Consider the following 16,218-nt stretch of genomic DNA (forward strand, 5'->3'; position numbering starts at 1 on the left):
GTAGGGACTGGTAGCCCGATGTGCCTTTGCTATGTCTCAAGATATAGGCTCCAGTGGTTTTTACGAAAATTAACTTTGAAAAATATATATTGGGCTACATTGGGCTATATATATGTTGGAGCCCAAATGTAGCCCAATGTAGCCCAATGTAGCCCAATGTAGCCCAAAGATGGCCACCAGAGACAAAAAAAAACAAATGTAGCCCAAATATCAGCCAGATGTAGCCCAACTATAGCCCAATGACAGAATGTCCCAGAGTGTTCTAAAGAACAACTAGAGTGCTAACAGTCCTACTTATTACAAAGGTATGGCACACCTGAAGCCATCTTGATTGGAATAAAGTGGTAACTCTTAAAACATTTAATTTAAAAAGGAACAAAATGAGGGGGTTCATTTTGCCATAGAAAGTATGATTAGCGAATATATGACGAAATCCCGCATACCATCAGTCCGCAAAAAAAATCCCGCATGTACTATTAGGCCGCAAATTAAAATAACGAAAACTTTTAGAACGAATATGCCTTTAGCATACACTAAACAACTAAACTACCCTAAACCCTAAAACACTACCCCCAGCATGACCCTACACTACACAAACACTACAACACTACCCTAAACCCTAAAACACTACCCCCAGCATGACCCTACACTACGCAAACACTACAACACTACCCAAAACCCTAAAACACTACACCCCAGCATGACCCTACACTACGCAAACACTACAACACTACCCTAAACCCTAAAACACTACCCCCAGCATGACCCTACACTACGCAAACACTACAACACAACCCTAAACCCTAAAACACTATCCCCAGCATGACCCTACACTACGCAAACACTACAACACAACCCTAAACCCTAAAACACTACCCCCAGCATGACCCTACACTACGCAAACACTACAACACTACCCTAAACCCTAAAACACTACCCCCAGCATGACCCTACACTACGCAAACACTACAACACTACCCAAAACCCTAAAACACTACACCCCAGCATGACCCTACACTACGCAAACACTACAACACTACCCTAAACCCTAAAACACTACCCCCAGCATGACCCTACACTACGCAAACACTACAACACTACCCAAAACCCTAAAACACTACACCCCAGCATGACCCTACACTACGCAAACACTACAACACTACCCTAAACCCTAAAACACTACCCCCAGCATGACCCTACACTAAACAACCACCACAACTCTACACTACACTAACACAACACTACACTACACAACACTACACTACACTACACAATCACTAACCCACGAAAAAATTAACACAAACCCACTTACCTCTCTCGTCATCGTGGTTTTCACAACGCAAATGCATTTACCATACATGCCTTTAAAACGTAATTCTTTGTAAAGGCATGCGCGATAAATGCACATGCGTTTTGAAAAAATGCGGGATAATGGTATGTGAGGTCAATGACCTTGCGGGATAATGGTATGCGGGAAAATGGCTGCAAACCATGATTAGCAGCAGACTTCCCTGGTGAGCACTAGCTTTACTACAGTGATCTAATGAGCAACTAGAGTGCTAACATTCAGAATTTATGGCAAATGTGTGACACATCTGAATGCCTTCTTGATAGAACCAAAGTAAACAAGCATTGAAAATGCAATAGATCTCGCCCTCGTTTAAGTTAAAGCCATTCTGTTTGTAATGAGGTGGCTTTTTAGCTTTGCTTTTATTAGTGTTTTTAAAACTTTCATGTAAATAGCATGCATATGTATGCATATATGTATATGTATGCATGCATTTATATTTATATAGATATGCAGATTATATATGTTTATATATGTATATTACCTACTGGCGATAGCCAGTGGGTATATATAGTTAGGATTTTTTCTCTATGGGATTTCTGAAAATTCTATGTCTAATAACTTTGGCGTTTGTGGATGGAATTGGCTGAAATGTTCAGGAAAATGGCACATTTTGTTTCTGAGCAGCCCCTGAAAATTTGGGGGGGTTTCGTCAAGGGGGGGCCGAGAAAAAAGGGGGGTCCCAAAACGCGTTTTTCCCATTCATTTTTCCATAGGGCGGTTGGACTCACCTTTAGCTCGAACGGCTGAATAGATTTACATGAAACTTGGCAAAATTGTAGATATGGTTTGCCCGACGTGCCTTTGCTATGTCTCAATATATGTGCTCCAGTGGATTTTGAGAAATTAACGTTTAAAAAAATATATATATCTGTGACAGCGCTCCGGTTAGCGCCCCGGTTCGCGTACCTGACGCGTAACGGAACTTCGCGAAGCGAAGCTGATTGGCTCTCCGTGTCTGTCAACATTCTAAACAGTCCGGAGCGGCCGCCATCTTGTCTCTCGGTACGATCGAGAGACAAGATGTGGTGAAAAACGAAGGGGGAAATGAAGGAAAGGGGGCAAGGTAGACCACTCCTGACCCCCTAGGATTGATGAGGGGGATATTAAAGTGCCCCGCGGGGCAAAAAAAATAAATAATTTTTTTGCGAATTTTACGCCGTAGAGGCGCGTCCCGGTACACGAACCGGGCAGCTCACCGGGCAGCTAACCGGGCAGCTAACCGGCAGCGTAGCTGTCAACATTGTAAACAGTCCGGAGCGGCCGCCATCTTGTCTCTCGGTAGGTTCGAGAGACAAGATGTGGTGAAAAAAGAAGGGGGAAATGAAGGAAAGGGGGCAAGGTAAACCCCTCCTGACCCTCCTGACCCCCTAGGATTGATGAGGGGGATATTAAAGCCCCCCGTGATTTTTCGTGGTAGAGGCGCTTCCCGGTACGCGAACCGGGCAGCTAACCGGCAGCGTAACGGGAGTCCGCCATCTTGTGTTTTTGGAGCGTCCGGTTCGCGTACCGGGTAGCGTCCCGGTAAGCGTAACAAGGGGAAAACCAAGAGAAACAATAAAAAAAAAAATTAAGGGAATAGATTTCCAGCAAACTTGGCAAAATTGTAGGGACTGTTTGTTTGATGTGCCTTTGCAAGGCCTCAAGATATGTGCACGTGTGGATTTTGTCTAATTAAGGTTAAAAAAATATATATATATCTGTAAGCGTGCTCCGGCACGCTTACGTTACGGGTTTTGTTTGCGCTGCAGAGCCGATACGTCACGGTTATGCGACGCGTCATGAGGCGTCTCACGTGGCTACGTGATACGTCACGTAATAAAGAATATATTTTACAGCTATATATATTAGCTTTTAAAAAACCAATGAAATTCACTGAAAAAACCATAGATTATAGACCATATATAGTTAGGAATTTGCATTTACAAAACCTTGAAAATTCACTGAAAAAACCATAGGTTAGAGACCATATATAGTTAGCTGGACATTTTATTGACATAAAACCAATGAAATTCCATATATAGTTAGTTGGACTAACTATATATCGCGCACCCGCAATCCACTGCTGATGATGTCACATATTACATCATTCATGACATGGTCAGTGACATCACTGATGACATCTCAAATGACATCACTGATGACATCACTGATGACATCTCAAATGACATCACTGATGACATCATGACACAACAATACCAGTTACTACATACGCACTCACTGATTCCTACGTCTACACACACATTCACTCATTCACCTATACAATCACTCATACATACAGTCACTCATTATTACAACACTATCATATGCACTCATACACCTATGCAGACACTCACACACTGCCACTCATCCATGGAGTTACTCACACACCTAGTCAGTCCTGTAAAGAATCAATCACACTTCCATTTCCTCATCTATACAGTTAAACACAGAACACCATACTTCAGTGACATCACTGATGACATCACTGATGACATCTCAAATGACATCACTGATGACATCTCAAATGACATCACTGATGACATCATGACACACCAATACCAGTTACTACATACGCACTCACTGATTCCTACGTCTACACACACATTCACTCATTCACCCATACAATCACTCATACATACAGTCACTCATTATTACAACACTATCATATGCACTCATACACCTAGTCAGTCCTGTGAAGAATCAATCACACTTCGATTTCCTCATCTATACAGTTAAACACAGAACACCATACTTTTCACACATATACTAACACATACTTACTCTCTTATACAATCACTGATACAAGTACACATTAATATGCACAGAGTCACACACCTCCCAGCCAGCCACACACACACTCAGTCTTCCATACATCCACTCATTCTTCAATATGTAAAACATATTTAAACTTTACAAAAACACACAGACACTAGATGATGTCATCAGTGATGTCATTTGAGATGTCATCAGTGATGTCATTTGAGATGTCATCAGTGATGTCATCAGTGATGTCACTGACCATGTCATGAATGATGTAATATGTGACATCATCAGCAGTGGATTGCGGGTGCGCGATATATAGTTAGTGCAACTAACTATATATGGAATTTCATTGGTTTTATGTCAATAAAATGTCCAGCTAACTATATATGGTCTCTAACCTATGGTTTTTTCAGTAAATATATATATATATATATATATATTCACTGAACAAAAACCATAGGTTTCAGGCCTTATATAGTTAGGAATTAGCATTTAAAAAACCTTTAAAATTCACTCAAAAAACTATAAGTTTTAGGGGTGTTATAGCTAGCTGGACATTTCACTCATACAAAACCATTGAAATTGCTCCTATATAGTTAGTTGTACTAACTATATTTCGCGCACCCGCAATCCACTGCTGATGATGTCACATATTACATCATTCATGACATGGTCAGTGACATCAAAGATGACATCTCAAATGACATCACTGATGACATCACCACCATAGCTGTTCAGAACCAATAGATGTACTTGACGTTTATGAAGCTTATTTTGCTAGCTGTGACTCCCAGCACAGAACTTTTCAAGGTGTCCTTGGCGATATTAAGAGGGGAAGAGCTCAAATTAGGAGATATAAATCCTGCTAGCAGGATATTCATCTTTTTTAGATACTCCATAATTAATAATATGATCTAAGGAAAGTCCATCTTTGTGATTCACTTTGTGAGTCAAAAAGAGTGTTAGCAATAAAGGACTAGGATCTGAAGTAATCTTGGGGCACAGCTCAATACAAAGAACACAGGTCAAACTCTGCAAGGAAATATCATATCAATCCTGGAGTAGTGGCCATAAGCCAAGGAGTCATATGTATACCCGGGGGTGGCTGGATAAACTATTATTCAGAAGTCTACTAGGCCATGCACTCTATCTATCTCCTTAATAGACTGCCTAGTTTTAGTCATGTGCAGAGTGGCAGTCCTATTTGTTGTATCATGCTTGTAACTCATGATACAATTAAATTCACCAAGAACCAATAACTCTCTGGGCCACTGCACAAGTTCAAAATTTAGGACATCTAAGAGCTTTTGGACACCTTTATTGGGGCCATTGACATCACAGATAGTATAAACTTGGCTAGCCACCTCAATCTGGGAGGTTGCCCATCTGCCATGTGGCTCAGTAGCGAATTGTAGAATTTTACAATCGAAGGAGTACAGTCTTAGGATGGCTACTCCTCGGGTTGAGACCTGCTGAACAGTGTATGAGAACGGTCTAGTTGCCGAAGCAGCATCCTATCTTTACATGAAGCAGCAGTTTGTGCAGGTAAGCATGGGGGGGATGTCGACAGACAGAATAGGAATTATTACCAGTGTATCAAGAATAAACAATTAGAGATGCACCTGCTTCCCCACCGCAACCCCACCCCCTCTTGCGTATCACCTGGGGAAAAGGCATCCCCATTCCTTGACTGTCAGGAAAAAAAGACTCCTGTGTGCCCCCCAGCCCTTCACAGCCTGTCTGGATATAAAGAGAAAATGTACCTGTGCAAAACGTGAAAGGCAAAAGGGCCAGATTTACTGCCTAAAAAGCAATACACAGCAGCCCCGCCCCCCACCCCAATAACATTAAGGATCAGACAGTCTATAATCGAACCTTATAACTAGTCATTCAGACCCCTTCTTTTAGTTTTTGCCACTTCTGGAGACTACCTGTGGCTTCTTTACATGTAAAGCAGATCCTCGTCTTGCCGTGTACAGGTTCCTGCTTTTGAATCCGGGCTCCAGTTGCTTTCAGTGCATCGATCCTTTGCCTCAGCCTCCAGCTGCGATCCATAGTTAGTTCACAAAAAACAGAGCGAACAAAAACAGAAATAGAGTCCACCGAGGTTGGAGCTCAAGGCCGAGCCTTTCGGGTTCAGTATCTTTATTTTTAGAAACAACAGCACAGTTCAATCGTCTCATTTATGCATATTTTTAATAATTTACTTGACTTTGAGCTCTTTACGTTTTGTAATTAGTGTTAATTTTGTATGCACTATGCATTGTGGTTGTTATATACCTATCGCAATAAACCTAAAATGTCTGCACTGTTCTGGCTGGTTTGGTGCTAAATGTCATGAAAAATAAAGAAGCAAGTCGGTGTCAAATAAATGGCCTCTCAAAAGAACGTATTAAATATTCCTTGCGTTTGCCTCAATAACATTGAGCCTTTGTTAGAGTTTGGCAGTCAAGATAAATTGTCAAAACATGACGGATATCCGGTCCCTCGTATTAAAAGTGCCTTAGAATTTAGTGTACTTTGTCATAAGGCGGAGGTGACACCCCCCAGTGTGTGACTGAGTGTCCCATCCATCAAACTGTAATTGAGACTATTTGTTTTTCAATACTATCACCTTCTTCTACTCCAGATTCCAAGGCCTAGGTCCTTACACACAGGGTGGCCCCAGACCTACAATTTGCATCAATTTAAAGAATTTCACGGTGATACTCAATATCATAGTGCAAGGACTATAAAGGTCCCACATGTATAATGCTGTTTTAGTTGTAATGGTATATGCATATATCTTGTCGAGTTGGCACCCAACTATATTTTTGCTACATTACGTAGTGATTTCATAAAACTGCATACTCAATCAAAATACTCCGCTCAACCAAAATTGGTGTGCATAAAAATTGGAGATTAGTGGGCAGTATGCACAGGTATTATGTGTAATTGAGGTGATTAAACATGACAGTCCTCAATATTATGTGTAATTGAGGTGATTAAACATGACAGTCCACAAACTGTACACCTTGGGAAATAACACCACTCAAAATGTTAAGTTGGCACATGTTGCAGCCCAATGAAATTGTAGACCTCAGTGGAATGTATTGAAGACTAATGTGTGGTACTAGCGGATAGTGGATAAAAATGGTAACATCATTTACATCACTGAGTTCATGAATAATCCCAAAAGGTTCTAGTGAAAAAAATATTACATTAGCAATGTTTCGGTGCAATCAGTTGTGAACAAGCACTCCTTCTGCAGGATGAAGCACGAGCACAACGTGTTGCTTATACTATGCATATTGCAGATGATATTCCCCCTATATTTTCTATTATTTAATTTAAACAATCTTAATGTGTTCCTTGTTAGCAGAATTCATACTCTGTGGCCTTATTTTTATATCGTACTGCACACGTTTTTCACCCTTTTGTATTTTTCCTCCAGACGAATTTTCACAACAGTCTCCACAATAATCCCAAACATATGTTGATATGTGTATATTGTAAATACGTTTGCTTTACGGGTGCTTCTTTGAATCCACATACATAGCTGAAAACATCCCCAAGTGTTTCCGGTCACATATGCTTAAAAAACGTACAAGATAAAGTGACAAAACAAGAACTGGGGCCTCTAACCTTCTGGTGTGACTAGATGATATTGGTTCAGAGATTCAGATTGCCAGGAGACCTCTGAACGTCCAGTGTTATCAGATGACGAAGGCTTCTGAAGGGAACTCTTGTATTACATGCCTTCTAAGTCTTCCCTGGTAAATCTGTAAAATAAATCAGGGAACACAGGTTCAGGTCACAGAAGGGTGGGCAGAGCATTTCATCCTTCTGTGGTCAATAAACTGAGTACAGTTTTGATCATGTATTAGTTTTTGTATCTAAAATATTCCATGTAAGTGGCTTTTTTATTGGCATTAAGATCAGGAAATGTCAGACTAAAGTGCAGTGGGATGATGTAGAGAGGAAGTGGAGCTGGCAATAGCAGTAACAGCAGGAGCGGGTAGGATCAGCAAGGCAAGGGAGCAGAGACTAGAAAACCCTACAGTGCACCACAAGGGAAAGGATCCATCAATTGGACCAACTCGCTGGGTTACCCAAGATAAGCTCTTGGTTCAACCAGAAACACGTCCAACATTCTTAGATAAATGGCACCACCACACTTTAGCAATTCAGACACATAAGACCACGTGTAATAATACAAGACAAAGAATGGGTCAGAAATTACCTCCAAACAGCCATCACCTGTACAAAAGAAATACAAGCAAACATAGTTCAGGCCAAAACAGCAAAGTAACCAAATTACTAAGAGCTCAATAAGAGAAGAAACAACAAGACTGCTTTAGGGAAACGGGCGCAGGACACAAGAAACAGAAATGAATGCATGGGACTGGCAAAGTGAAATAACAAAAAGGAGAACGAATAGAGCAGGACAAACACCAGAAATACAATGGTGGAAAAAAAATGCAAGAGTACGGTAGCAAGGTAAAGCAGGTTAACAGAGCTGCACAAGTGCAATGAGCTTAAGAAGTGTAACACTCAAGGCAGGTAATGCGGGATGGTAAAGCTGGGGGCTAAATACAAAAGGACAAGCAGAAGGAGTTTAAAAATACAAGCTATGGTTAGGCAAAAAGAGCAAAAATAAGGAGGTGGGAGCAGATAATGGAGTGACAACAGAAAAACAAGAACTGCTAAAGGGACAAATGGGTTAGAAACACAGGGAAACAAGACCGGAAGCAGAGAGAACAGTGAAAAGGGAAAAGGAACAATTAGGGCAAAAACTGAGATGGATCAATCAGCACATGGCTGCAACCGCCTGCTGACTAAGGACAGAAAAGTGCAACATGCCATGTAGGGAATGGGAGAAATCAGCAGCAGGCTGTTCAGGAACAGGGAAGAGACTATTAAAAAAGCAAGGCTGGATTATGATGGCAAACAGACAAGATGAGTTCCAGTACACTGAGGGTCAGCAATCCATCATAGATATGGCGGTTTGGGTTCTGGCAGTTTATGAGACGTTCGCCCAGCAGCACGCCCAATGACATGGTTGAGCAGCAAAAGACCAGTCAAAGCTGTGTCTAATCCCATCAGGACCGAACTGAGAATCGAAAGCAGCCCTGGCAAATGATGTCAGACAAGCACCCATACCTCATGTAGCAAGTGAGCAAGAAGTTTTTTTCGGGGAGGGGGTAGGGGGTTCAAGAAATTATTGAAAAATATTGAATGAATGGATGGGGATTGGAGAAAGAGCTGCGGGCACAATGAATAAATAGTTCGATGGTGAAGAGTGGGTGGATGAACTAATTCATGAATGGATGCCAATGATTACAGACTGAGACTATTTACTACACATAGCAAACAACGTACAATGCACTGACCAAGGGTGGCCGTTACTATAGATGGAGCAACATCTATAGTGTTGCTCCATTTAAAACATGTTCGCATTAAAACATCACCTTCCTCAAACACTACTATCTCCAATCCCTATGAAGCATGCATAGCCTGGATGTATTTAACACAATGCCCCGATTTATCACCTAAAGCAATTAAACACAAAACAGTTACGCTTTGATCTAAACTGTGAGAGGGCTGGATTGCAAACAACTTTACATAAATCTCAGCTTCTACTTGAACACTTTTTGTGATCTTAGGGAATTTCTTTTTTCCCAGTGCTTCTTTTTTTCATCATCACATGAGACATTCTAAACACATCTTATTAGGGCTTGCGCTGCACAAAAGCAAAAGACTATAATGTTGCTCCATCTATAGTAACAGCCTAGCCCACGTACACGTTACAAAAACCAGCTTTCCTGTTTGTTTACTGACTGTGCTGTCAGCAGGGTGGCGGTTGAGGCATGAATGTTTCTAAGTTCACAATTAGAATCTGTCACTTCTAACTATTGGCGCTCAATGACATGGTATAATTTAAAATATTAAACTAAAATGCAATACAAAAATCACATTATAAAAGAATGCCGGTCTTTGAATTTTTGAAGAGGCTGTGGCTAAAGAGCCAGAGCGGCCGACTTTGAAGCTTGGTAACCAGGGCGTGAGGCAAGCGGCTCAAGCATCCTGTGATTCTGGGCAAATCACTTAATCTTCCGGTGCCAAAAAAAAATGAGTGTGGCCTTCTGTAATGCAACTGATAGTCATGTAAAGCTCTCTGATACCTTTGAGTTATGGTCAGCTATATAGAACTGCAAAAAAATATATATTCTTATATAAACTATGAGCTATGCAGTAGTAAACCCCTCACCCCCTGTGTCCCACAAACCCCTAAAGGTCAGCGCTGCGTGTGACGGCCCTTCGTGAGACAGTAACCATCCAAATGCAAAAACAAACGGTTTAACCCCTTGACCGCGGCTGGAATTTCTCTGCGGTGCGGGAAAATCCCACCTGTGAGCAGATAGTGTGGCTCCTGGTCGTCCAATGCACACGCCCACCGTGACGTCGGGGGGCCGGGGGTCGTCCGACATCACAGTGGGCGTGTGCGTTGGACGGCCGGGAGCTGCACTATCTGCGCACGTGTAGGATTTTCCCGCACCGTAGAGAAATTCCATTTGTTTTGTATTGTTTATTTATTAGCCCTGCAGGCAAGAAACACGGTTGCTGATCCCCAGCCACAAAACTGCCCCCACCAGGAGTGAAACCGCCTCCCCCCACCTCCCACCATGCTGTGGCGTGCAAGGACAGGGTCTTGCACGTGGTAAGTGAACTACAAGGAATTACACAGACACCACTACTTGCATAGTGCCGGAAAGACCCCGAGCGGTCTTCCGCCTCTTTATTTTATACTCCGGCGAGAGCCCGCCCCGGGGGTGTGGGGATGCGTGTAGGTAAATGGCTACATTGTATAGAGATGGCTCTCTACATCCCTCCTTCAATTTAGTCTGGCCCTTCTGACCGGGCCATCAGGGTGATGTCCATGCAAAGTCTCTTAGTCTCTGGCTCGGGCCCGGATTGGGTCGCAGGTTGTACTGGCGATTTCTGACCGCCGGGGATGCCACAACCCCAGCCGGGGTTGTCTCCTCACTCTCGACCTGGGAGGCAGGGCACGACTGGCTGGTGTTGCGTGCGGTGTTTTGACTTGCCTCTCCGAATGAGCCTTCTCCGACTTGTCCCTGTGGGAGCGAGCTTGATAATGATCCTTCGACATCCTGAGTGTAATCTTCCTCAGGATCCTGACCATTGATGCTTGTGGGGGGCCGGCCTGCTCCCGTCTTCTTGAAGCATGATACATTTCATGTCACCACTTGACTGCCTCGCCGGACAGTGACCATGGTCCCCTGAATCTTGTCTACGGTCCACACCTCCGGCTCGTAAGGTGTTTGAAATTTCCAGCCTGGGTGTCGATCTCGGACCACCACAGTGTCTCCTTTTTGTAAGATCGGTTGTTGGGCATGCCGGGCTTCACTCGCTTTCTGATTGGTGGTTCGTCTTCGAGCCTGGATGGCCTCGCTATCCCTTGCTTCCGGGGCCCATGTGTGGTCAGTCGGGATGCTGTCCCGAGGCGCCTTCTTGAACAGCACGTGCGCAGGGGCACATCTTGTGGTGCTATGTGGTGTCTGCCAATAGGCACCCAGAAACTGGTCCAGAGCTGCTTCAGGGTCTTCTCCGCTGTCTACCGCAATCCTTAGAGCTCTGTTGAGTGTCCTCATTAGTCTCTCTACTTCCCCGTTTGCCTGGGGCCAAAGCGGAGTGATTTTTCTGTGTCTGATCCTGAGGTTCTCTAGGTAACTCTGAAACTCTCTTCCTTGGAAGGGTGGTCCATTGTCGGACTTAATTTCCCGCCAGCCGAAGGCGCTCCCTGGAGGAGGCGCGTGGGCGGGTCTCAAACCGGAGCGCGAGCCGTGCGATGGAGCAGTCGGGCTTCAGGCAAGAGCGGGTGGGCTCCGCGGCGTCTATCTTCCGGCGTTGGCAGCACGCCGATGCACAGGCGTTGATGGTGTGCCGATGCTCCGGGCAGGAGGTGAGACGGGCACACGCGAGTTCGGAAGCGGCCTCGTCGCCAATGTGGCGTGCAAGGACAGGGCCTTGCACGTGGTAAGTGAACTACAAGGAATTACACAGACACCACTACTTGCATAGTGCCGGAAAGACCCCGAGCGGTCTTCCGCCTCTTTATTTTATACCCCGGCGCGAGCCCGCCCCTGGGATGTGGGGATGCGTGTAGGTAAATGGCTACATTGTATAGAGAGGCCCGGATGGCTCTCTACACCTGCTAGGTCCCTGGGAAAAGCCCTGTTGCCCTACAGCGCCAATCCGTGCCACAGGGACTAAATACCATTCTCAAATGATGCTTGAAAGTGAGAATCCTCTGCTGATTCATAGCAGAACTAGTAGAACCGAAATTATTATATAGTGGTTGTCAGGTTTCCATAAATACTTGACAGTGCTTTCTGGAAACTGTTGTACACAGTGCTGAAATGGAAAAACAGAAGTGCAGGGTGCAGGTACTCTGTACCAGAATACCTGCTTGTTTCTGAGAAGTGCCGGTACTCTCCAATTAAAAGTATTACGTCTGTTTTTAGTGCCAGTACTCTTCCTTTCTAAATAAAAAAGTGTTGGTGCGCCCATTTAAAGTACATAAAAACAAGTGAATATATTCCCATTGGGCCGAGATTGAAGGGGCAGGCCGAAGTCAGAGAGGGCTTCGAATGAGTTATGGTTATACTTTCCAGATTGCAGCTGGCCCAGGCACAGTACAAAGATAGAACCATAACATTTGCATAGAAACAAATTATTTTTTATTATGCCTTATGTCTGCATGTATTAGACACAGATAGTCTAATCTATATCACTGTAGAAAATGAGTGATACTGAACACGCACACCCAATATCACAGACCACAGAAAATTGACCTCATAGATTCCAAAATTGATAGGTGGAAGGAATGTGAAAATAATTACAGTACTCTTTTTTTATATTAAAACAACTATAATGCCAGTGCAAAAATTGCCATTGGTTTAACCAGCAAGCAATTCCCTCCAAGGAGACTCCAAATTAACATTGAACAGGGAGCAGACAAAAGAATCAACGAAGTGTCACCTTTCACCCTCCATGACCTTCTGTGTTTGTTTCACCTTCCTTTCTCTGAATAAATAAGAAAGTATAAGAAACCCAAGTATGCATAATACTGTCGCTGTTTCTCCTTAATGAGCACAGAAAGGGTTGCTTCTATGGGTGACCTGCGGTGCCTGACATATGATCCGGATCTTGTGTTTCAGGTGTGCTTGTGCTGGCTTGGTTTCCACCCGGCTTGGCAGATGATAACGGGGAGCCCACTGATGACCTGGTGCCACTCATTCTGGATGCTGCACATGCGTACAACATAAAGGTATGTAGCTACAACAATGACCCATACTTTAAGTGTTATTGTTTTTATTAAAAAGAGACCTTTCAACTGAGCAACTGAGCCCATTGGGAAGTGGTAAAGGCATTAGACCATTATTGCTACCTAGTGGTGGTGGAAATATTGCATAAGGACTAAAGCAACAACAAGTCATATGTGTTGAGACTGGTCCTCTATGCAGGTCACCCCCACACCTTTTGCCTTCACCCCTCCTGTTTTCTGAATCTGTTTTTGTTGCCTTAGGACTCTGTGCACTTAACCACTGCTAACCTGTGCTAAAGTGCTTGTGCTCTCTCCATGGTAACATGGTAAAATTGGCTTACAACCAATTGGCACGTTTAATTTACTTGTAAGTCCCTAGTAGGGTGGTACACATGTAACCAGGGCCTGTAAACTAAATGCTACAAGTGGACTTGCAGCATTTATTGTGCCACCCATTAATGTAGCCCTTCGAAACCATGTTTCAGACCTGCCATTGCATCCTGAGCATGCAGCTATAAACTGTCATTTAGACCTGGTAATATAAACCTTTTGCCAGGCTTTGTTTTTCACTATTGCAAGGTCTACCTCTCCCATAGTATAATTTCGGGTATTCTTATTACATTCATTAAGTGATAACTTTTGTTTGGGTGCACATCGTACTGTTATGTTTGAGTCTTAGGAATTGTAATTTAAACCCTTCTTTAATGGTATTGTCATATTTTAAGTCACAATTCTGAAAATGCCACTTTCAAAAAGTTGGCATTTTCTTGTCCTAACCCTTTGATGCCTGCAGCCTGGTCTTTGGCAGTGGCGGCTGGTGAGATTTGAAAGTGGTGAGGCGTAAAATTTCTGATGAGTGACTTGTGGCGAGCGAGTGAGCCTGACACCCATAAGGGGGGTTTGGGGGATTCAGCCCCGACAAAATTTTGAGAAAAGAGAGGGCAAATGGTGCATTTTCAAGCATATTTGAGAAAGCAAGAAGGTTAATAAAGCAACTGTTTTAATCTTGTTTTGACATCAATAATGCTTACTAATGTTACTGCAAATAATCTCTGTGACGACCTCCATTTTACATGGTGCTGAAGCTGCCTAGCTAACAAATAACTAATGTGCAACATACCTTCACAGTGAGATATGAACCGGCACGTTCAGGTTGGCCATGTGTTCTCAACTAAACCCCATCCCTGGTGTGTCTGTTCTCCCTTGCGTCCACATTAAAAGTAACACTTCCCAAGACATGCTCTCTCAACACACCTTGAATAAAAGCGCTTCACACCTAGAAAGCACAGTGTCTGCCCCCCTCCCCACCCCAGCATCCATCCATTGTACAAGGCCCTAAATGGCCTTATAAAAGTAAAATAATAAAAAGAGTGCTGGTTAGGTCTGTGTAGCTTATATCCTGTCCATGTTGTAACTGTCCTGTGTGCAAACAAAACTTGTACAGCTGCTGCTGATTGTGCTTTGTCTGATACATGTGTGTGGAAAACACATACTTCTGCTGCTGATGACTGTGTTATATGTGATCTGTGTGCTTGTGAGCATTTGTTTCTGATTTAGTGAAGGCTGGTAACTCAGTCTTCAAGGAATGACATTTCTACCATAACTGTACTTTCTGAGAGAGGCTGCACCATGCCAACGCATGGGAGAGGTGATCTATGTGGTGGTGAATCCTCCAGAGGGAATGGCACTTCGGGAGAAAATTATGTCACTACTGCCTTTTGGTAGGGTATATGTTTCCATCCTCCTAAGTGTAGCCATAATACCTTTGTGCCCTATCCGAAGGAAGGCAGTCCTGCTGCTGATGAGGTAAGTGATCTGTTTGTGGCCAGCAGACCTTTCCTCGTGTGTTGCGCACCAAGGGATAACAACCAACAGGTAGTGCAGATAGGGAAATAAAAAAAGGGGAGAAAATCATGGGGTGTGGGGGGCACCCTGGTAACCGAGAGTACAGTGGGTCACCTTTATGAAGAATAAAAACAAACTGCAGTCCAAAGGAAACTACCTGTACAAAAAATAAAGGAGGTGGAGGGCTGCTGAAGCAGGTACACATCCAAGTTACGAAGAAGGGACAGGCCGCACCTCCTAAAATAAGATGGTTCTGTAGGTGGAGGGATGCCATAGATACCTGGTGGGTAACCGAATGCGGAGACAGTCCCTGGCGCCTAGCATACGTTGGTGAGTGACTGCTCTGAAATGTCCTAGATCAAGCTTATGCTTGTGTTATACTTAAATGGAAGAAAGATAACACACCATAAAAATATGCACACAACAAACGTCTAGTATGATAAAGTTTCCCAAAACAAACTAATGACTTTTTCAAAACTGTGCAAGAAGGACTCATCTCTAAGCACAGACACTCCTATCACCCTAAAAGCCTAAGTTAAAATCATCGGTGTCTGCATGTTAAAAGTTTCCATTTAAGAAGAATAATTCAAGCAAATGTCAAAGTAGATAGTGTCCTGTAACGCAAGGTGATACATAGGCTCGTGCAGAGACTCTGCAGTTTAAACTAGATGTCCAGACTCTGTGCCTCCTTCCCTACTAGCCACTGACAACACCATTCATTCAATAGGCATGTTAAAGTCTACTGTCTGTCCCACTAAAGTAGTGTCACAGCGGTTTTAAGGCGATTGAAGTACCATGTAAAACCACGTTATAATTACAATAGAAAGGTATTACCAGATTTACTAATACCGCTTGCTATCACATTTTAAATCCATCTCTTTGATCTGTTGTGCCCAACAGTTTTACATGGTGCCGAAGCTGTCCAACTAACAAATAACTAATGTGCAACATA

At 43.3% G+C, this 16,218-nt stretch overlaps 1 protein-coding gene across 1 annotated transcript in view; it reads left to right on the forward strand.

Annotated features, from left to right (window-relative positions):
* LOC144824779 (glycoprotein endo-alpha-1,2-mannosidase-like protein) overlaps positions 1-16,218 on the forward strand; it is a 259,396-nt gene that overhangs the window by 101,846 nt on the left and 141,332 nt on the right. The window contains exon 3 of the mRNA XM_078683785.1: positions 13,315-13,424. Within this exon, the coding sequence (XP_078539911.1) occupies positions 13,315-13,424 (110 nt within the window). The remainder of the gene's footprint in view (positions 1-13,314; positions 13,425-16,218) is intronic.

This window comes from Lissotriton helveticus, chromosome 3_1, assembly GCF_964261635.1.
Source record: "Lissotriton helveticus chromosome 3_1, aLisHel1.1, whole genome shotgun sequence".
In the NCBI taxonomy this organism is placed as follows: domain Eukaryota; kingdom Metazoa; phylum Chordata; class Amphibia; order Caudata; family Salamandridae; genus Lissotriton; species Lissotriton helveticus.